The sequence below is a fragment of the Mesocricetus auratus genome, unplaced genomic scaffold, assembly GCF_017639785.1.
Source record: "Mesocricetus auratus isolate SY011 unplaced genomic scaffold, BCM_Maur_2.0 Super-Scaffold_100021, whole genome shotgun sequence".
In the NCBI taxonomy this organism is placed as follows: domain Eukaryota; kingdom Metazoa; phylum Chordata; class Mammalia; order Rodentia; family Cricetidae; genus Mesocricetus; species Mesocricetus auratus.
The window spans coordinates 6883279-6906532 of record NW_024429202.1 but is presented as its reverse complement, the minus strand read 5'-3'; the positions used below and the strand labels follow the sequence as shown (position 1 = coordinate 6906532).

The 23254-nt window shown below is 44.0% G+C and overlaps 1 protein-coding gene across 3 annotated transcripts in view; it reads right to left on the bottom strand.

Annotated features, from left to right (window-relative positions):
• Nucleotides 1-23254, bottom strand: part of Ubr2 (ubiquitin protein ligase E3 component n-recognin 2) — a 79869-nt gene that overhangs the window by 45309 nt on the left and 11306 nt on the right. For 2 of the 3 annotated variants that reach the window (XM_040729669.1, XM_040729667.1), the window contains exons 3-13: nucleotides 18657-18735; nucleotides 16512-16625; nucleotides 14085-14215; nucleotides 12268-12406; nucleotides 11503-11565; nucleotides 9361-9481; nucleotides 8058-8165; nucleotides 7124-7212; nucleotides 5869-5967; nucleotides 777-940; nucleotides 593-692 (exon numbers count right to left, since the gene is read on the bottom strand). In XM_040729669.1, the coding sequence (XP_040585603.1) occupies nucleotides 593-692; nucleotides 777-940; nucleotides 5869-5967; nucleotides 7124-7212; nucleotides 8058-8165; nucleotides 9361-9481; nucleotides 11503-11565; nucleotides 12268-12406; nucleotides 14085-14215; nucleotides 16512-16625; nucleotides 18657-18735 (1207 nt within the window). Of the gene's footprint in view, nucleotides 1-592; nucleotides 693-776; nucleotides 941-5868; nucleotides 5968-6036; nucleotides 6136-7123; nucleotides 7213-8057; nucleotides 8166-9360; nucleotides 9482-11502; nucleotides 11566-12267; nucleotides 12407-14084; nucleotides 14216-16511; nucleotides 16626-18656; nucleotides 18736-23254 lie in introns of all 3 variants that reach the window. The other variant, XM_040729668.1, reaches the window with a different exon arrangement.

Genomic DNA, 23254 nt, shown 5'->3' with positions numbered 1-23254 from the left:
TACAGTTTCTAAATAAACTTAAGTGTATTCCCAAGTAAATACATTAACAAAACAACCACAGAAAGCACTTGCACAAACTGCGTGTACCTTGTGCACGCAGTGCCCGTGGTGACAGAAGAGGGCACTTGATCCCTGGGATTGGAGTCACAGCCAGTTTAGAGCTGTTAAGTGAATGGATGGTAGGAACTGACCCTGGGTCTCTGGAAGAGCAGCCAGTGCTTTTACCCGCTGAGCATCTCTCCAGTCCCAAACAAAACATCTTTAAAAAAAATCTTGTATTTGCTGTGGGTTCTGGGGCCAGAACTCATGCCTCTGGCTTCTGCAATAAGTGCTTGCTTGCCTGCCTGCCTGCCTGCCTGCTTTCCTTACTCCCTCCCTCTCTTTCTTTTTTTATAAGTGTTTTTCTATATACTGAGTCACCTCACTGGTCCACTGAAACATCTTTTGCTGGGATCTTAGTTAATCTACTCAAGGAGCCTCAATTATAGAAGAATTTCTTGACTCAACTAATCTTTCGGAAATGCGCCCAAAACGGGGTTGGGGAAGCACACAGCAATGTGTTCCCACAGAAGTATGTTCAGTTCATACATACCTGCATGCATTTCAGTAATTCCAAAAAGGCATCAAACCCTTCCAAGAACTTCCGCCTCAGCTCATCTGACCACTCAGTTGGCTTGCTAATCAGCACATACCTACATAGACAACAGTGGCGGTGAACACAGAAACACTGGCGTTTTCCAAGCTGTAATTTGTCTGGATATGAAGGAAACACTCACTTGAGATCTAAGATGAGGCTCTGAACTCTCCTGAACTTGAAGGCTTGGAGGGCAGTGTAGCGTTCAAACTGGAATCTGCCCTGGGCATCTCGTTGTTTCAGATGGTCCATGAAGGCCTTAATGATGACAGTCATCAGGTTCTCTTCTGTGATGAGCATTCGAGCCTAAACCAGAGTTTATCACAACGATGATCATCAAGACCTGTGCCCCAGGGAACCAAGAGCTACTACCACTACTTTAGCACCCACACTTGAACTTTCCCAACACAGGTATCTCAGCTCCCAAGTGACTACCAGATCCTTCTAAAACCGAGCTATATTTTATGTGTATGAGCGTTTGCCCACATGTATGTATGTGCAGCATGGGTGTGCCATGTCCACCAAGGCCAAAAGGTGCTGCAATGATATAACTTCTCCTTAGTTGAGACATGTATACACAGTCTACAGTAAGTATGGGTATTTACTGCAGGGTCCAGAGATCTACATGACTGATTTTCTAAAGTTCAGTATGAAACTGTACCCCCTCTGTTTTACCAGTTGACATTTGTTTTTGCTTTTCTGACTCTGAAGTGAAAGGTCTCATAGCTCCTGAGGTTTACCATCCAAACAAACAGTTACGAGATTTGTGCATTCTTCCAGAGCTGGTGTTTAATACCTAACCTACCTACAAGTGTGTGTAAGCGATAGAAGACTCAGTATGCATTAAATGTAAGTGTGAATATATACAATCACAGTTACCTCTTTCCCCCACAGAGAGCGTACTATCAACTCATTCTGCTTTTTAGTTTTTACTTGATGTAAAAACTCTTACATAGAGCTGGGCTTCGGTGGCGCACGCCTTTAATCCCAGCACTTGGGAGGCAGAGACAGGCAGATTTCTGTGAGTTCAAGACCAGCCTGGTCTACAGAGCGAGTTTCAGGACAGCCTCCAAAACAATACAGAGAAACCCTGTCTCGTAAAACAAAACAGAACAGAACAGAAAACAACCTCTAAGTCGCGAGCAGCCTGCAGCAGTTCACACAGTGCCTCTCATTCTGCTAGCCATCGTCAGGCAGACTTTCCTACCACATTGAGCCAGGTCTGGGCTGTTGTCATTTGCATTGTTTTTAGGTCTGTGCGTTTACAAAAGATGTCACAAATATCCACTGTATAAAACGGCCAACAATAAACCTCCTGCAAGTGGGACCACTGAGAGGGAGTACAGTCTAAGTTTTGACAATGTCACCAACCTCCTGCCATAAGAAGGCTTACTAAGTCCCATGCCCATCCAGTATGTGAGCCTTCACACACCACTCCATTTCGCTCCCAACTTCTATACTAAAGTGAAAACGTGGGAGTCAAAGTAGATTCAGACTTCAACTAGGGGAATGAAAGGTGTAAGAATGACATAGAATTCTCCAGCGACGATTACAAGTGCAGACAGGCTACAGGAAAGGACCGTGTTTCCTGTTTGCTCTACTGATTAGGAAGGGAAGGGAAGGTGAGGCAATCGCACTAGGCTAGGAACAGCCGTGCAGCACCAGCTTGGGACTGGAGGCTTAGCGGGCATGACACTGGCAGTAGGCAGCCTCACAGCCAAGGCTCTGGTAGTTGAGGTCAAGTTAAAGAAGGTTGGGTCTAAAATGGTAGGAGGTACATTCCCCACGGTTACACAGAAAGCTTTCGGTCCTTACACTGTTGTAGCCTTTCAAGACAGTGGTCATCATTAAACAATGGTTACACAGCCTCAGCAACTGTTATCACAGACCCCACACTTGATGCATAGGCCTACAATCCAACTTGCTTTATAAAATATTGTCACTTTCTAACTCAGCTATTTTTTTATAATTCATATTAAAATTTGCATTTTCAGACTCAGTACCCATTTTACAATATATTTGCAATAGGCTAAAGATCCCTGAAAGACTGAGTAAAAGTAATATTTAGGGTACATGCTCTGGTTAAACTCAACACTACAGATCTGATCAGGTGGATGCTGACTGGGGCAGTTAAGAAAATAAATTGGGGGGCTGGAGAGATGACTCAGAGGTTAAGAGCACTAACTGTTCTTCCAGAGGACCCAGGTTCAATTCCCAGCACCCATATGGCAGCTCCGAAATGTCTGTGACTCCAGTTCCAGGGGATTCAGCACCCTCACACAGAAGACAAACACCAATTCATATAAAATAAAAATGAAATATAAAAAAATAAAATAAGCTGGGTGGTGGTGGCACACACCTTTAATCCCAGAACTCAGGAGGCAGAGGCAGGCAGATCTGTGAGTTTGAGGCCAGCCTGAGATACATAGTGAGTCCTGGAACAGTCAGGGTTACACAATGAAACCCTGGCTCAAAAAAAAAAAAAAAGAGGAAAAAAAAGACAATGGCACTCTCATAACTTGAATTCTACCATTCTACCTGCTAGTTTCTGAGTGTGTGTGTGTGTGTGTGTGTGTGAGAGAGAGAGCGCTCGTGTGTGTGTGTGTGTGTGTGTGTGTGTGTGTGTGTGTGTGTGTGTGTGTGTGTGTGTGTGTGTGTACATAGGAGGTCAGAGGAACTTCCTGTGTCATTTCTCAAGCACCATCCACTTTTTGAGTCAAGTTCTCCCCTGACCTGCAAACCTCCTGAGCAGGCTAGGCTTGCAGGCCAATGAGCCCCAGGATCCTCCCACCCCGACCTGCCCGGCTCACTCCTGGCTTTTTTATGTGGGTGCTGGGAATCAAACTCAGGTCCTTGTGCTTACAAACCAAGCATTTCACCAACTGAGCCATTTCCCCAGCTCTCTAATTACTGGTCTGCTCTGAAATGAAGGCTGAGTTAACTGGAAGGTAATTCTGGTGACAAAGGTCATATTGCTATCGAACATTTTTATTCTTTTTTTTTTTGGTTTTTCGAGACAGGGTTTCTCTGTATTGTTTCGGAGGCTATCGGTCCAGCCTGGCCTCGAACGCACAGAGATCCGCCTGCCTCTGCCTCCCCAGTGCTGGGATTAAAGGCATGTGCCACCACCGCCCGGCGAACATTTTTATTCTTGCTAGTACCTAGCACATATTATTTTTGGCCAGGAATGTGTTTAAGAATTACTAATGAAGCATCTCAAAAAACCTATCCCAGTGTTCTTTTGCTCCCAGTAGGGTTAGCTTGAGCTAAGCTACAGATTTGAAAAATGTAGAGGACAACTTGCAGGGTTCGGTTCTCCTCTCCTTCCACTCGTGGGTCTCAGGGCTACACTCAGGGCTAAGGCTTAACAGCAAGTGGCTTTGCCAGCTGAGCATCTCATTTCATCCAGCCTCATCGCATTAAGTTCTAGTAAGTTCATCAGATTCCCTCCACTGTCTTCCTTAGTCTACTCCCCATCTTACAGACAGCACAGATGTAGGGCCGGAGCTACAGCTCAACGGTAGAGTGAGCTTACCTAGCATGCGAGGCCCTGAGTCAGATCCCTGGTACCATACAACATACATACTCACATGTACTCACACACATACTCATATACAGACATGTACACACATAAGTCAAAATACAATAGTTCAGGTACCTCTTGTGCCATTAAGATGAGCACACAGTTCTTTGATCTGGCCTATGTAGCATTCATTAATGGCAGATTACTAAAGGTGTTCTCTACTAGAATACATTTCTTTTTATTTTATTTTTTTGTGACAGGGTTTCTCTGTATAACAGTCCTAGTGGTCCTGGAACTCGCTCTGTAGACCATGCTGGCATTGAACTCAGAGATCCACCTGCCTCTGCCTTCTGAGTGCTGGAATTAAAGGCTTGCACTAGAACACATTTCTTAACAAAAAGAAATGAACTCCCCCGCCTCCCTAAAACACGTAGTTGTTAGGAAAGTGAGTAAAAACTGTTCTTAAAGTTCCACAGCCTTGCTGCAAGCTCAGGGTCTCCAAGAACACTGAGCTCCTGCTCCCACATGTGAAGCTCCTCCCACGGCACAACCGGCACACATCCTCCCTCCCAGTCTCCACATAAGGTGCCTTCCTAAGCTAAGCCTCTGGACTCTGGCAAAGGCCTATGTCCTTATTCTCTGTCTCAGAAAGCAAACTTCATGTGTACTTCTGCTCATCTACACATGTCTATGCACTGCGTTCTAGTCTGGTGCCTGAGGAGGCCAGAAGGCACCATCAGCCTGGAGTCAAAGGCAGTTTCCAGCTACCTTTTGGGTGCTGGGAACCGAACCCAGGCCTCTGGCAGAGCACTTTAATTATTTATTCAATTTCCATCTGTTTTGTTCACCATTGCATTTTTAAAAGCCTGGCCTAATAAATGCTAGTAAATTTCTTCAACCAAGTATGACCTTTACCCTACACAATAAAATAATTAATGGAGGCTTCAGGACTGTCCTGGCTGGTTTCATGTCAACTTGACACAGTCTAGAGTCATCTGAGAGGAGGGAGCCTTAGTTAAGAAAATGCCTCCGTAAGACTGGGCTGTAGGTGAGCCTGTGGAGCATTGTCTTAATTAGTGGATGATGTGTGAGGGCCAGCCCATGGTGGGTGCTGCCATCCCTGGGCAGGTGGCCCTGGGTTCTACGACAAAGTGAGCTGAGCAAGTCAGTGAGCAGCATCCTTCCATGGCCCCTGCATCAGCTCCTGCCTCCAGGGTCCTGCCCTGTGTGAGTTCCTGTCCTGACTGCCGCCACTGCTGGACTGCAATGTGGAAGCGTAAGCCAAATAAAGCCTGTCCTCCCCAAGGTGCTTTTAGTCACGCTGACTCACCACAGCAGAAGGTGAACATTAGTGAAGACGAGCAGGCGGCGTGACTCAGTTGCCTTAGCTACTTTTCCTCAGGAGGGGAGGGTGGAGGAGGAGGACACTTCAAGATCCAGGATGGTACATGGCATGCTATCTGATTCGAACATCAGGAATATATCTGATAAACCAACCAGCTAACTGGTACCTTAACAGTCTAAAACCACTAGGAAATCTAACTCTCCTCCATTATGACTTCGATATTCAAAGGAACGCTGTGTGTGCTTGGTGACATCCAAAATCTGAAGTATCAGCCTATCCAGGAGCACACAGGTCTTACCTCTATGATTCTGAGGCTTTACTTCTGTTAATGGAAACCAGAGTGTTCTCTAGTCTTTCAGTACTTACAAGTGAAGGAACTGTGAATATCTGAACCGAGAGGTCTGCGACTGAAAACTCTCTGTCGTGGTCATCTGTCACATAATCACTCTGCAAACGCTCATAGTTCTATTAAGAAGGCAAAAAAAGGCAAGGAGTGCCAGCTATGAGTTACAGGGAGAGGCAGACACTACTCACCAGAGTAGGTGCGGTGAAGAACTGGACAGATAGAGCAGTCACCGACACTGCTCGCTCGTGATCATCCTCCATAAAATCTCTCTGCAACTGCTGGTAATTCTAAACAACAAGGGGGAAGATTCCTCTAATGCAGTGACCAAACAGTTAAGGGTTATACTGAACAGTCAGTGCTGGAGACGGCAACAGGAAACACTGCTAGGACAATGGAAACTCAAGGATCACTACCAATTAGATTCTGTGTCAACACTGCTGCAGAAAGCTGTGCCAATGGGTTCTTCTGGAGCACAGTGGCAGTTTAGCAGCCCACACGGAGTCAGGCCGCCTAAAACCCTAAGGTGCCACTGTCACCTGGTGTGTGTGTGTATCACAGCAAATCATGCTGTCTGTCCCCAAACCAGCCTTTCCTGGCTTTAGAACATCATGTGACTCCTGCAAGGTCACCATCCATAGATTTGGGAATTGGACACAAACATGGATGTTCTCCAAGGGACTATCGTGTGCTTCCCTGGTTAAGAGCTCCTACTTGGGGGCATACAGAAATTAAGTACATAGTGTCATCATGTGCTGCTGAAAGCAAAACTTAAGCCAACTCCGCCAGCCAACTGGAACTCACCATTCCCAAACCATACCAACAGAGGCACATTGCCTCCAGGAATAGGATCAAACCCATTCATAATGACATGGGGTGAAGTCATCATCATTTCCAACCCCAGTCACTTCGTATTTATGTTGCTAGCCTTTTTTTTTTTTTCCTTCCTTTTATTTTTATTTTGGCTTTTTGAGGCAGTTTCTCTGTGTAGACCAGGCTGGGCTCAAACTCAGAGATCTGCTTGCCTCTGCTTCCCAAGCACTGGCATTACAGGTGTGTACCACCACTGCTTGGCAATCACTACATGGGGGCAGGGGGTCTTGTTTCTATGCCTTTATTGGCAAAAGGTAAAAATATTCAGAAGTTTCTTAGAATTCAAATGGATAACTTCACATCTCACTGTCAAACACTAATATTTTTGGAGCCCACAATACTACAGTTATTTCTTACATAACCTATTTGTTTATCATCAAAATGGAAGGAAAGACCCCTACTTACTTTTGCAAATCGAACAGCAAACAGCTTCTTGTACTTGAGGTCCATGAGCAGGCTGCTCATGAACAGCTGATGATACACACTTCTAGCACCTACAGGAGAGGGCAGAGCGTGAGAGAAGCCAGGGCTCACACACAACACTCCTACTGACCCTTTTATTCATTATTTTCTTTAGTTTTTTCAACACAGTTTCTCTGTAGCTTTGGAGGCTGTCCTGGAACTCATTTTGTAGACCAGGCTGGCCTCAAACTCAGGATATCTGTCTGTCTCTGCCTCCCTAGTGCTGGGATTAAAGTCATGTGCCACCAGTGCCCAGCTAATCCTTTTATTTTTTTCTTTTAAAGGATTTTACTTCTTTAATTATTTGCATGTGTGTCTGTGTGTGTGCGCATGTGTCCGGGTTACCTCGGAGGGCAGAGGTGCAAGATCCTTGAGAACTGGAGTTAATGGGGACATGCCACCTGATGTGTGTGTTGGGAGTAGAACTTTCGTCCTTTGCTAGAGTGTGTGTCCTCCTAACTGCTGAGATATCTCGTCCATCCAGCAATGCTTTTAAAAATAAAATGTGTGCAAAATTAACCTCCTCTTTGCTTTTTTGAAACAGGGCCTTATTATATAGTGCATAGCTAGCCTATAGCCTAGGTTGGTGTTGAATTCTCAATCCTCCTGCCTTGGCCTCCAGAGTGCTGGGAATACAGGCATGTGCTACCTTGCCTAATTCTAAATATGATACTGTAATGAAATATAAAGATTGTTTAATCTAGGTCACAGGACTACCCTATAATTTCTTTTTCAAACAGTAAGGTTACAGTGCTAAAGTTTGTGTATATTTGCTAGGAATAATTTTAAAAAGCATAAATGTATTTATTAACAATATTTCCAAATAAAAAAACCACCCAACTTTGACACCAAGCAATACAAGCAATAAGCAAGTCACCTTTCCATAATTTGGAATCATTAAGCATCAGTCTGTCTACCAGAGAGGAGTTTTCACCATCTGGTCCTTCTTGTAATCCAACCTGACACAAAATCCGGCGGAGGCCATCTTTAAACAGAAGGAAGAGAGGTCATGAGACAAAAACCGCAAGCTTCGAAGACTAACGGGAGACAGCCCTTCACTGTGGACTCCAACAGAGTGCATTAATCTGATAACATCAACTATTTTACTTTCACAAAAAGGAGTGAATTGGAAATCTCAAATCACAAGCAACTCTAATTGCAGGATGCTGAAGTTAATGTGTCAGAAAGGCAATGGCCTTCTCTGCTCTAAAGAATTTAATCAGAGAAAAAGAAACTCAAGCCCGCTGATATGATGCTGTTCTCTAGGTACTTAGGCAGGTGTGGTAAAATTGTCACAAACACTCTAATGTGTAAGGCAGCTATGACACAAAATTGCTGACAGAACAATAGTGATCCTACACTGTTAATATGTATCTGTCTGGGTTACTGGTGCTAGTAACACAGTTCCCATCAAACGGAAATCCACTACAGCTCTGTGTGTGCCTGGCAGACACTCCAGCATCAGCACACTCTCCCAGCACACACACACACACACACACACACACACACACACACACACACACACACACACACACACACACACACGGTGCATCTCGTCTGAGCCCTGCCCCCACACAGGATTTCTCTGTGAAACAACCCCGGCTGTCCTGAAACTCGCTTTGCAGACCAGACTGGCCTTGAGCTCACAGAGATCCTCATGCCTCTACGTCCTGAGAGCTGGGATTAAAGGTGTGAGCCACCACTACCCGGTCCTGTCTGTATTTTTAATTATCAGTCCACAGTGTGGGTTTCCTAAGCCTTCAATACAATGTTAAGTAACATTATGTCTTGTCTACGTGACAGGTAGCACAAATCTATCCCAAGTTTACCCTTCACTGCTACAACCCAACTGTCACTTTTGGCTTTGGACATGAGGGTCATAATTATGATACATTATATAACTCTGTGAACCGAGAAAAGGAAAACCAAAGACTAGCAAACAAATCCATATGTTCCAATGTACATGTTTTTCAGATATGGAAAGTATCATCTTGCACAAAAGTTGTAGGAGGCCAAACATTTAAATTATTTAAATTAATTTTATTTAAATTGTATTATCATCAACATTTATTATGGCAGCATTTTGCAGCTTTGTTTGTGAAGGGTTGCACGAGATATGTCAATGAAAACAGTTGTTTTGGTCAAGTCATTTAGAAATAGCCTTGTCATTGTAAACCTACCTGAATATCCAATAACACTTCCCAGCCAAGACAGAGCTTTCAAACCAAAATTCTGATGAGCAGCCACAGACGAGTGCATTACTTGAACTTTGAGAGGCTTGGTCTGTCTGCTGGTGTTCCTCTTAAAGGAAACAGGGAGGAGAGAAGACTAACTTAAAACAGCTGTTTAAGAGGCAGGAGACACTAGCATTCTTAATACAATTACACTGTCCACACAACTTTCATGATCTATAATAAAGCACTATTTTTATAATGTACTGACTCAGGTTATTTTTTAGATAGAACCTAAAGGTTCAGTGACAACAGTAAGAGGCCCTATCATGTAAGTCCCCAATGCCTTCAGCCATGTATCTGAAAACCCATAGTGCCAAGTAGAAATAACTTAAATTCTCAAATAAGTTTCCTCTCTGCCTTCAATTTTGTAAAACAAAGAACTATTTAAATAATTCAGTTCACTACACAGATATGTATTATCAACTTAAAAGCCATACTAAAATATACACCTGTAAAACTCATTAGCTTAACTTTTTTTTTTTTTTTTGGTTTTTTGAGGCAGGGTTTCTCTGTATTGTTTTGGAGGCTGTCCTGGAACTCGCTCTGTCTCAACCCCCCCTAAAAAGATTTTTATTTATTATGTATGCCTGCATGACAAAAGGCACCAGATTTCATTAGGGATGGTTGTGAACCACCACGTGGTTGCTGGGAATTGAACCCAGGACCTCTGGAAGAGCAGTCAGTGCTCTTAAGTTCTGAGCCATCTCACCAGCCCCAGCTTAACTATTTCTAAGAACACAGGTCAGTACTACTGTTCACTGTCCACACTGTTGTAGAACCAATATTCAGAACACTTCTTTTTTCTTCTTTTTTTCCAGACAGGGTCTCTCTACGTAGCCCTGGCTGTACTGGCACTCACTACATAGACCAGGCTGGTCTTGAACTCACAGAGATCCTCTTACATATGCTTCCTGCTGGTATTAAAGGAGGTGCCACCAAGCCCAGCTAGAGGATGCATTCTTTTATTTATTTTTAAGCTTTTACATTTTAATTTCATGTATATGTGTGTTTTTGCCCACATGGATGTCTGCATACCACATGTGCACAGTGCCTGTGGAGTGGAGAGAGAGAGCATCAGGTCCCCTGGGCTAGCATAATAGACGGTTATAAGCTGCCATGTAGGTGCTGGGATTTGAACCTGGGTCCTCTACAAAAGCAGCCAGTGCTCTTAAGCCCTGAGCCATCTTTCTCTCCAGCCCCAAGAACTCTTCATTTTGAAAGCTGAAACCTTATTATACCCACTGGGCATGTACCTGTCCCTTCCTTAGCCATTGCTCTACTCTTCTATCCCTCATACAAGTAGAATCACACACAATCTCATCCATTACTTGCTCATTAACATCAGTCAAGAGCTATATACACTGTAGCACCTACAAAGTGGCCTTCATTTTTAAATGTGGAATAACATTCCACTGTACATGTCAACAGGCACTGGGTTGTAGAAACTTCTCTTTTATGTGCATACCCAGAAGCAAAACTCCTGGCTCATATGTAATTCTATTTTTAATTTCTAGGGGAACTGCCATGCAGCTTCCCATAGTGGCTCCCGTCCTTCACGTTTCCATCAACACTCCACAAGGGTGTCAATCACCCCACAGCCCTGCTGAAGTCATCCCAGCAGGAGTGAGACATCTTGATTTCCCCAGGCCAGGTGCAGTTCAGCTCTCCGTGTTCTTATTGTGGTTTCTCTTTGTTAGAGAAATGTCTACTGGAGTCTAGCAACACTTCCTAAACATATAACTTTACTTCCTTTTATGTCTCATCTGAGTCCTCTCCATATCCTACATCCATAAATAGGTTTGCATATTTTCTCTGTACAAACACATCATATACATCTGTGTGAGAAATCTGCCATCTGTCTTTTGACTTTAGGTATCAAATTTTTTTAGGTAAAAATTTTTGTGGCCAAAAACATGTATAATTTCTTTCCCATCAGCAATCTTACATAGCTTTGAGCGACCTAGAATCACGATCTTTGAACACACTTAGGTGACAGTGTGTTTATAGAGGCATACAAATGCCTTAATAAATGCTGAGATAGAGTCTTATGCCGATAAAAAATAATAGACATGTTTGTAAATCACTTACCACAATGACTGATTTTGCTTGATCACAGTATTGGAAATCTCCATATCGAACAGATCTACGCCCCTGGAAAGACATTTAAAACTAACTGTAAAAGCACTATATTCAGCACGAATAGTCTGTAAACCAGTGACTATGATTGAACATACACCTTGAGTCAGTCTTTAATATTTATAACAAATGAACTAGTCACCAGTGAAAAACTAAAATTTTGCCAGGTGGTGGTGATGCACGCTGTTAATCCCAGCACCTGGGAAGCAGAGGCAGGAGGATCTCTGTGAGTTCAAGGCCAGCCTGGTCTATAGAGTGAGGTCCAGAGAAACAGTTACACAGAGAAACCCTGTCTCAAAGAACAAAAACTAAAGTAAAACAGCTAAAACTTTTCTTTAATGCTACCCTGACTATTCCAGCAGGCTTCTATACCTTCACTCTCATGGGGCAGCATTTTTAATGACTAGGCAGATTTAGGACGACTGTACATTTACTTTTAATGTTTTACCTGGTAAGAGCTTAGTTTTAACTTTATATATATATTTGGGCTAATATGCAAATGTAATTAAAAAACCAGCCTAGACACATATAGTCATACAAGTAGACTCACACTACACACTACTTAAAAAGCTCAATTTCTTTAACCCCGGACCTTGGGAAATAGAAGTATACAGATCTCTATAAATTTGAGGTCAGTCTAGCCAACACAGCAGTTTGAACTATAGAGTGAGACCCCATATTAAAAAAAAGTTAAATTTCTTATGATAAATTACTTACGTCTCTATCAACTGTAGTTGCAAAGCCAATGGCTTCCTTCTGTGTACAGTTAACAGCTTTCTGAAGAGTATAAATCACTTGCTCATAGGTGTGAACCTCATCATTAAACAGCATGCAATAGTAGGTGTCACTCTTCTCTCTGGGGAGAAAACATTGACATTAATGCAGTGTAAAGAGTGGGCGTGGCCCTCAAGGCAGACATGCGTGGGCATGAGCAGTAACAGAGGAACTAGAAGAAGGGAAACTAGCTCAAGTGCTGGCCAAGGGCTCTGGGTGGTGCAGGTTTGTAGCCAGATGGTAACTGATATGGCAAATATTAATATTACCAGAGAAGTCCATCACATTCCCTGGTGGCCCTGGCCAGTTAAATGAAAATAAAGTCAAACGTGGCGCATGCCTTTAATCTCAGCATTCGGGAAGCAGAGGCAGGTGGATCTCTGTGAGTCTGAAGCCAGTCTGGTCTACAGAGCTAGTTCCAGGACGGCCTCCAAAGCTACACAGAGAAACCCTGCCCCCCCCCCCCCCCCCATGAAAATAAAGTCAAACCAAAAAAAACCAAAACAAAACAAAAAACACAACCAACCAATCAAACAAACAAACAAACAAAAACCAGGCTATGGTGGCAAGCCTTTATTTCCAGCACTGAGGAGGCAGAGGCAGAGGCAGAGGCAGAGGCAGGCAGATCTCTGTGAGTTCCAGGACAGCCAGGGATACACAGAGAAATCCTGTATCAAAAAAAACCCAAAAAACAAACAGGAGAGGGAGGGAGGGAGGATTAGGCACAACCCCAATTATCTGGAACACATTTAAAAAGCAAAGGAGTCATCTTTGGTGACTGATGCCCAGTAAGTCTGGTGACCTCCTAATCTCCAATCTCCAGCCCACAGTCACCCTCAGGGGAACAAAGGTCCAACAAACAGGAAGTGACTTTTCAGAAAAGAGGAGGCCTGTAAAATGAGCATGGAGGCAGGAACCAGCAGCCAGGCCTTTCAACACAGCTGTGGCTAAATCCAGGTGTCTACTCACCAGTCTCTGACCTCAATAGTCTAAATAAAAATGGTAGATGTACAGTAAAACAGCCCAGTGCTGAATACATTTCATAATTGGAAGTAAAATGGCTAAAACTGCATTTGAGCATTTCATAAAACCCCTAAACCCACTTATATAAAAGAGCTCATCCCCTAACATCTTTCCAGTTTTATTAGGTCATCAAAAAGAAGGCTAGTGGGTGTGGTGGCACACACCTGTAGCCCCAGCACTTGGGAGAAGAGGCAGGCAGATCTCTGTGAGTTTGAGGGCATCCTGTTTTTTACACAGTGAGTTTCAGGTCAGTCAGAGAAAGAAAGCAAAGGCAGAGATGTCAGGGATCATGTGGAACAGAACTCAAGTTGTCAGCCTCACTTGCTGAGACATCTTGCTAACCCTACATGGTCTAACACTGCTACAAACCAATCATCCTAAGAAAATCATACAAATTGCAAGGGTATAATACCAAAGTCATGCTTCCACTAAAATCCAATCTTTCTTAAAAAAAAAAAAATTTGCTGGGCTGCGACAGCACTGTGGCTAAGCAGATAAGGACACCTGCTGCTCTCTCTGACAACCTGAATTTGGTCTCCAGGACCTACTTGGTAGCTAGAACCAATTCCTGCAGATTCTCCTCTGACCTTCATGGCACTCAACCCCTCCTTCCCACACACAAATGGGTAAATAGATGTAATAGTGATTTTAAAAGAAAAGACTATGTTCTCTCCTAGCTGTGTCAATGAAGTTAAAATATAGCAGTTCCACACACACAAGGAACAGGCCATACTTACTCCATCTCTAAGTCTGCAGGCAATTCGCTTTCTTTTTCCCAGGTCAGTATATCTACTGCGTAACGAAACATAATAGCAAAAATGTTGTAAGTTCTTGCTATCACATCTTCTGACAGATGCACAAGCGGATCCTGAAGGAGAACAGAAAACATAACTCCCTTAGTGCACACTAATTAGCTTCTTCTGCCTCCCAACTCCAATTCTCAAAACACAAGAAGGGTGACAGGTTTCGTTTCATAATGGATTCAATCCTGTATATGTTACAAAATACAAAATTAAACTCCCGAAAATGTTTTCTTCCAATGATCTCAATTTTAAATTAACTGAGTCAAAACATTCAGACACTCAAATGCCTAATGAATATAACTAAACATTTTGGAATGGCACACTGGAATCTCTAAATTCTGTCTCCAAACCATCTTTACAGCCTTGCCTGGGATGTACCAATGTTTGGCGCAGAACTAAGCGAAGGTGTTTGCTGTCAAGCCTGACCCTGAGTCTGATCCCTGGGCCTACTCAGTAGATGGGGAGAACTGGCTCCTGCAAGGCACTCTGACTGTCACATGAGTCTGTGGTATGCATGTGTGCACACACTAAATAAATGCAAAAACCAAACTAATTAAAAAAACACCCTACAAAACAAACAAGAAAAGATAATCAGCCATCCGAGTCACATGGGAGAAAACACGCCATTTCCCATTTGGGACCTGGCAGAAGTCTCTTAAATGAACACAGGAGGTGTCACACAGTACACTGTGTTTCTCAATTAAGAGGGACCTGACACTCACTACCTCCCTGCTCATTCTTCCTGCCAAGGGGCCATATGCCATTTTGATGGGGCTTTTCTTAATTGTCACAGTGATGGGAGATGCTACTACTTAGTGAAGGGGAACAAGGCATAACACAATGTATCCAATGGCCTTTTTGCCTGCTCAACAAATTTTTCCCATAATCAGACAGTACTCGAATAGTTGATCTTTTTAAAATTATTTTTGTTTTACTGCTATGGGTGTTTTGCCTACAAGTGTTTCTTGAAACACATGCTTGCCCAGGCTCTTAAGGGGCCAGGAGAGGCTGTCAGATTCCCTGGAACAGGAGATAAAAATTGTTGTGAGGCATTACGTGAATGCTGGGAATCGAACTTGTGTCCTCCAGAAGAGCAGCAAGTGCTCTTAACTGCAATGATCGGTAGGTTGAGGGAGTCTGGCACTGTCTAGGAGACACAGGTCTGGGTCCGTCTGTTATTACAGAGGTTTAACTGAGGAGGAGGACCTACCCTCAAAGTCAGCAGCATCTTCTGATGAGGAATCAGCTAGAAAGAGGCCCCAGGCCAGTGCTGTTTGCCTTCACTTCTGAGCAAACGCAGCTAAAGCTGCTGCCATCCAACTCCAGCCTCGGGAAAACTGGCTTCCCAAAGTGAACTGAGCATTATTAGTGACTCTCCAGGAACTTCCAGGGCTGCAGTGCCAACTAGGAATGCTGAGGCATTCAGCTCTGAGGACTGCTCTGTGTCTCCAGCATGCAGATGGCCACTGCTGCACCAGCCAGCTCCTACTGTACAAGCCTAGACTCTAATAAATCTCCCTTTGTAAAGTATCTGTGCTTGTCAATTCTGTTTCTGTAGAGAACCCTGCCTAATGCAGGTTGAGCTGTGGGGCTCTGCTCTACAATTCTGCTGCTACAGTGGGAAAGAAATTACACACAATGCATTAAAATCGATGCCTGGTGGCCTGGAGAGGTGGCTCAGCATTAGAGCATTGGCTGCTCTTCCAGAGGACCCAGGTTTGATTCCCAGCATCTGCATGGCAGCTCACAACCATCCATGACTTCAGTTCCGCAGGGATTGGATAATCTCTTCTGGCCTCTGAGGACACTGTACCCACACAGTACAAAGACATACAAGCAGCAAACACCCATAGACACTTAAAAAAAAGTATCTTTAAAGCAATGAAGCGTGACTATGTTTAAGAAATATTTATGGATAATAAAATTTAAATTTCACATTACTTTCACATGGCAAAATACTATTCTGTTGTTTTTATCCGAACTATTTTACTTTTTTCTTTGTGTGAATGTGTGCATGGTGTGTTGATGTGTGTAGGTACGAGTGCATACATATGTACATGCGTATAGAGCACAGAGTCTTTTTCCTTGGTATTGAGGCAGGGTCTCTTGCTGATGCTGAAGCTGGAGAATTCCTGCTAGTCTAGCTGGCCAGCTTCCCACAAGCATGAGGGACTGAGTTATCCCCAGCGTCCATGTAAACAGCTGGGCCTGGTACAGCATGCATTGGGCAAGGCTCTCTGTGGGAACAGTGTCCCTCACCCGAGAGCTCAGAGAGACCGTTTCCAAAAGTAAGGTGCAAAGCAAGAGAGGAAGACAGCCACACATGCACACAATATCCACCTAAAGACAACTCTGGGTTACCTCTTCTTCCACAACTTCAGAGCTGTTAAGTTCATGCTTCTGACAGTAAGGACCCTCTTTCCATGCTTCAGTGTCACCACAGTCACAGAAGCCTCCACCTCCTGATGTTGTCATCTTGAAAACAGAAGACAGCATCTGGTAAGTATTCACTGGATTGTCAGATAATAAATAAGAATATCAAGTGCTGAGGACAGAAAACTGCTTAAATGTTCTCTTGCTTTGAAGGGAAAAAAAAATCAAATAAAAGGGGCTGTCAATGTTTCCTAGCAAGCAAGCCTGTAAGCTTTTGACTGATTTCTAAAGCAAATGGGCTACTTTGTTATAGTGGGAGAGTTCAGGTATTTCAGGGTGGCTGTGTCTGCCTATCTACTTTCTAAATTAGGAAGATAGAGGACTGCAGAGGCTCCCTAGGGTTTTGCCAGGGAGCTCTGCCTCTCTGCTAGTGATGCTGTAACATAGTAGGTTCAAGGAAACAGTTGTTCTTCATTAAAATTCTGTTCTTTTAAAGGATTGGTAAAAAGTGCTCAGTGAAACTTTGTTATCACCTGGAGACTTCAAGAATTAGTCACACTTCCTTAAGCTACAGCAACTAGTTACTAAGTCTGGCAAGACAGAACCTACAGGCTAATAATTGGTACACTGGAATTCTTTTAAAAGAAGTGCCACAAAGAGTAACCTTAATTCAGATACACCACATTTTAGAAGAAATCTGACTCTATTCTGCCCAAAGTAAGCATTTGTATGCCCTGTATCCCAGCATAATTAATGTCATCCTGCACATTCCATGTATTCCCAGGAGATGCAGATGTGGGCCAAGAAACATGGGTAGGTCGCCACTTGGGAAAGAGGTTGGTGTACACATGTGCTCTTGTTACTAATGGCCAGACAGAACAGCTGAAGGGTACCTGGGAGACTCAAGCTGTTTTATAAAGACAACTATATCTATATAGTCCTTTTTGTTCATTATTATCAAGACCAGGGCAGAGGGAAGAAAAACAGTGGAAAAGCCCTGACCCAGCTGCACTCCAGAATTACGATCAGGACTGAAGCTCCTCCCACAGTCTACTCCAGTGAGAGCACGAGGTTCCTCTAACAACTGTCCTTCACCGTTGACTATTGCTGTCCCACCCATCACTCCCGGCAGAGGAACAAGGGCAGGTTTGGGGACAGCCCCAAATAAAACTACTATCAAGAATCTTAGGGGCTGGAGGTGGGCCCTGAATGACACAGTAGTATAGGCCCCTTTAATAATCATTTAAAATACCAGACCACGCTAGTTGACAGCTATCACAGAAGACCTGATTTCCCTGTTACCTTTCTTAAATCTGAGTTCCAAGAAGCATAGGCTTATAATTCCTTTCTACACTGAACACCTCCAAATCTCCTCCTATGATAGAACTCAGGGCTCTGCCCACTCTTGGAAAGTGCTATACTAACAAGCAACATATCTTAAAAACAAAAACCAAAATCCCACAATCTGAAAACCATCCTCTCCCCTTTCCTGTTAAATCTTTAGGTTTTAAAATGAGGATGGTTTGGAGGCTCCAGCAAGTGGCTCAGCTGCTCATATGCCCTCACTGAAGACTGGCCCTGCGTTTGTTGAAGGCCCTTCTTGTCAGCTGAGCGGGCTCCCAGGGGAGCAGCGAGGGAGGAAGGGCGTTGCCCGGCCAGTCGACGAAAGCGTGGTGGGCATGGGTGGACACCACAGCCAGCTTGCCTTCACACCCACTGGCTTCTTTTCTAAATTTTATTTGTTTATGCATTTTTTTAGGTATGTCACAAGAGGGCACCGGATGGTTGTGAGCCACTACCATGGGGTTGCTGGGAACTGAACTCAGGACCTCTGAAAGAGCAGCCAGCACTCTTAACTCCTGAGCCATCTCTCCAGCCCTCCCCCATTAGATTTTTTTTTGGTTGTTTCAAGACAGGGTTTCTCTGTATTGTTTTGGAGGTTGTCCTGAAACTGGCTCTGTAGACCAGGTTGGCCTCGAACTCACAGAGATCCACCTGCCTCTGCCTTCCGAATGTTGGGATTAAAGGCGTGCACCACCAATGCCCAACTTCCCTGTTAGATTTTTAATGAGACAAAATGTACCTCGTATAAAATTCAATATTGTGTGTGATTGTCATTTGGACATTACTAACCCTGTATCGATGGTCTCTGTGGATACTTCCCAAAAAGCACTCCATGCATAAAACACAGGTGGGGTCAACTGCACAGTCTCTGTCGAGTTAAAGAAAAAGACAATGAATTAATACTCCTCCACAACACCAGAGCCCTCCTACAAGTCCCCATCGCTGGAGGTCTTTGCTCAGTGAAGTCAGCTCACAGGGGAGTGTAGGATCCGAGGCTTTCAGGCCACACTTGACTGGATGACCCACATCTCCACGAGTTTGGGAAGATGTGATCACTCACAGCTTACAACCTTCTGTTGAAGCAGCATCTACAATGAAGGTCAGGCTGGAGTGCTTGTAAGATGATACCACTTTTTTGTTTATTTTGAGACAGGGTCTCACTATGTAGCTCAGGCTGTCCTGTAATGCACACTGTAGACCTGGCTAGCCTCTAACTCAGAGATCCACCTGCCTTTGCCTCCTGAGTGCTGGGATTAAAGGTGAAGTTTTCTTTGACCCCTTGGTGTTCTTAGGTTAACATCTATCTCCTCTGGATCTTCCTGTCCAGACGTACCTCTCAGTCTCATCTCTAGTGGGTAAAGGCCACCCTGTTTAGTGCCCATAACAAATCCAAGATAGTTCTGACAGCCTGCTGATTTGGTTGCGTGTAGAAAAAAAAATTCCCAAAGAATGGAGTGACAAATGTTCCTAAGAGACACAGACACTTTATTTATTTGAAGTTGCCTTTTTGTTGTTGTTCTTGTTTTGTTTTGTTTTTTGAAGATAGGATTTCTCTTTGTAGCCCTGGTTGTCCTCAAACTCACAGAGATCTGCCTACCTCTGCCTCCCGAGTGCTGGGATTATGCATCACCATGCCAGTAAGAATGTCTTATATACTGCTGCAACAACTGCCCTATGACCAACTGGGTTCCAGAGTGAATGTCTGAGGCTGTAAAACCCAGAGTGGAAGAATTTTCTATATTTAAATCTGAAGAGCATTCTCAAAAGGTTGACAAATAAATACCACTGAACAAGAACTAGAAATATATAACTAGGAGCAATAGTAAAGGAACTTAAAGTAAGAGCAATAAAATGCCACCTTTCAGCTGTCTCCTATATTTTGAACAGTAGCACAGGTATCTGACTGACAATATTTGTTATGTTAAAGCACTAGATAAATATTTCCCATATGCAACTGGCAAGCAACAGTTCACAGACCAGTCCTCCTTGGGATAACAGAGATGGGGACACCAAGTCCACGATTCTAAGTTAACAACAGTTCCTTCTAAGGCCCAAGTATGCTGTCTACATACTAAACTTTGTATGTACTTTGTGCTAACAGAGAGTAGACCACAATACAACTTGATTTTCTACTAAGAGTCAAATTACATGGAGGTTAGCTGCTGATGCAACTTCAGAGCTATGTTACAGCATGCCACCCTGGACTGCTGCAACACTAAACCACAGTAGCAACGCTAAGAGGCTGGGGCCAACCGAGATGACTGCTATCCCTGCTTCATTAAAATAACATCTCTATCTTCAGCCTTGCAAGACTAGCTGCTCCCATCATGTACCTGACACACCTGAAAACTCCATGTAAAAGTAGAAAGAGAGTGAACTCTGCAGGGGAAATCCTGACTCAGTCTTAAAATAATTTGCCTTGCCGGGCGTTGGTGGCGCACTCGGGAGGCAGAGGCAGGCTGATCTCTGTGAGTTCGAGACCAAGCCTGGTCTACCGAGCAAGTTCCAGGATAGGCTCCAAAACAATACAGAGAAACCCTGTCTCAAAAAAAAAAACAACCAAAAATGAAAAAAAATTATAATAATTTGCCTTAAACTTGTGAATAATCCTCTCCTCCATTTAGTCTGCCCATAAGACAAGCTGTCACACAATTCTCTCTAGAAGTCTACATGCCCTACTTGTGCTCTGTAATAAATGCATCAAAATTCCTTTGGCCTCAGAATTCTTTCTCTAGGAGGTGACAAAGAACTTAGGAAACTGGACAGAGGTCTTGTTTTGCTTCCTCTATCTCAGGAACTCCCCAGTGTTTACTAGGAACAATAGTCCCCAACAGCAGTTGTCACACTTCTGAGTTTTGGTGACAAGAAAAAGTCCACAAAAACAAAACAAAAAAACCAAAATCAAGAATATTCAAAAGCAAAACTTTTATGACTATCAACTCATGTACCTCATGTGATATTTATTTGTGTGTGCCTATGTGTGTGTGTGTGTGCCTATCTACCACAGAGCACACATGAAGGAGGTCAGAGAGCAACTTGCAGTTGTCAGTTCTCTCTTTCCTTCCACCATGTGGGTTTTGGGATTTAGCTCAGGTTATCAGGCTTGGTGACAAACACCCCTAACTGCTGAGCCATCTTGCCAGGAGATCATGTGTTTTCAAATATTTTAGCATTTAAAATTTTATGTATGTGTATCTGCATGTGTATATGCCCTGAGTGCAGACGCCTGCACAGGACAGAGGGGAGTCAGACCTGCTAAAACTGGGCTACCTGTAGCTTCCGGCTGACCAGTGTGGATGCTGGATTCTCTGCAAGAGCAGTGTGTTCTCTTAACTGCTGAGCCAGTTTCCAGCCACCATCATATATTTTCAACAACAAAGTACATGTCTAAGCATTTAAATTTAGCTGCATAAAAAAACAGGCCATTTTCCCACATTTTATTATGCATGAGTGAAAACCTCCTAACATACTGGTATGTGAGAATAAAGAAAGGGCTTTCCAGTCAGAGGCCTGGTGAGACAGGACACAGACACTCTGGCTTTGTCCATGTTCTGGCTTGTGTTTCCTAGTGGTTGGAATAACCCTGAGGTGCTACAGACCTCAGAACGCAAGCTCCCTCCGGCCCTCTCCTGCCCTCCTCTCACCTCTTCCCTCCCCTAAGCACGTCCTCAGAACTGAAAACACACCCTAGTCACCACAGCCTTTCTGTCCTGCAGACAGCCACGAAGAAACTCTCTGAGAGTAGCTCCTAAGTGGATCCTAATGGAGACTCCAGAAGCAGTCCTGCCCCACACCACTGAAAGGAACACTCAAGGCCAAGAAGACTCCATTCAGACAAGCCTCAGGGATTTTCCCATTCTGTCTATCATGAGCATTAGGTCTTACACTTTTGTCCAATCACATTCCCATACGACACAGCATGGAGAGCTTCCAGAATGTTGAACACCTTGGGAGAGGCATGCCCAGAAGGTACAGAAGGTTCTCTCAGATTTTCTCCTGCATATCCCTTCATCCGTATCCTCTGCAACATGCTTTATAATAGCCAAGAACTACAATTTCCTGTGGCACATTAATCAAACCAAGGAGGGAGCCATAGGAATCCCAATTACAAATAAATCCATCCTGAATACAGGGGCTTCAGGGCTGTGCATCATCTGAGACGGGGTAGGAGGAGGTAGGACTGAGACTTCAACCTGTGAGACCTGACACTATCTTCTAACTGATTGATTGCTTGCCTGGGGTGGAGGGGACTCTCCATACATTTGACATCTGCATTGTAAGCACGTAGCAGGGGAAACAGAAATGGATTCTGGGTTTTCCTCTGTATCAGATGTGATTTTAAGTTTTATGATTGCAGGGAAGTTGCTTGCTCACTGACCCTCCAGGTTCCTGAAGGATACTATCTCAGAGGCCATGGAAGGATTAAACATGATTCCCACTGATGGGATTCGTCTGGTCAGGATAGTGCTCAGCAAACAAGCCGCCTGAGTTCAGATACAGTTGGGATTTCTACTGGCTCTGGGAGGATAACATACACTCAACTAGCCCACCATCACGGCCACTGGGAACAAGCGAGATGAGATAAAATACAGAGGGGCCAAACAACAAGGGAGCAGTAACCAAGGCAACGAGTTCCCAAGGTAAGCCCCAGGATGAAGTCCCAGCACAGCTGAGGTTCAGTTAGAGCTGGGTGATAAAACAGAAGCAGGGGTGGAATGTGTGTGGGATGGAAATATGCCGGTCATCTTCACTGTCAACTGACCGGATTCGGAATCACAGTAGAAATATATGTATGTCTATGAGTCCAGAGAGGCTTAAATGAAGTGGGAAGACCATCCTGAGTGCAGGCACAATCGCTTGTGATGGGATCCTGAGCTGAATGAAGAGAAGGCAAGCTGAGCACCAGCATCCATCTCTCTGCTCCCAGACTGTGGATGTCATCTTTTTTTCCCCAGACACGGTTTCTCTGTGTAGCCTTGGCCGTCCTGAAACTCTCTTTGTAGATCAGGCTGGCCTCGAACTCACAGAGATCCCCTTGCCTCTGTCTCCTGAATACTGAGATTAAAGGCGTGGGCCACCACTGCCCAGAAATCCTGTGCCAGACACTAAGCGCTTTGAGAACACTAGCAGCATAAGAAGCAGGTGGCACCAAAGGGTCCTCTTGTGTGAGGCTAGGACATTGTGCCAAGTGAGAGAAGGGTGCTACACCAGTGGACGTGGGTCAAACATCTCAAGGTCAAGTCCTAGCACTGAAAATATTAAAAACAAACAAAGGAACTCAAAATTTGATAGAGAAAAGGACAGCTCATAGTGACAAGGTGCTTCCTTACAAAATTCTCAATGAAAGGTGGAAATGTGACTTCATGTGGACACAGCTTGCAGACAGC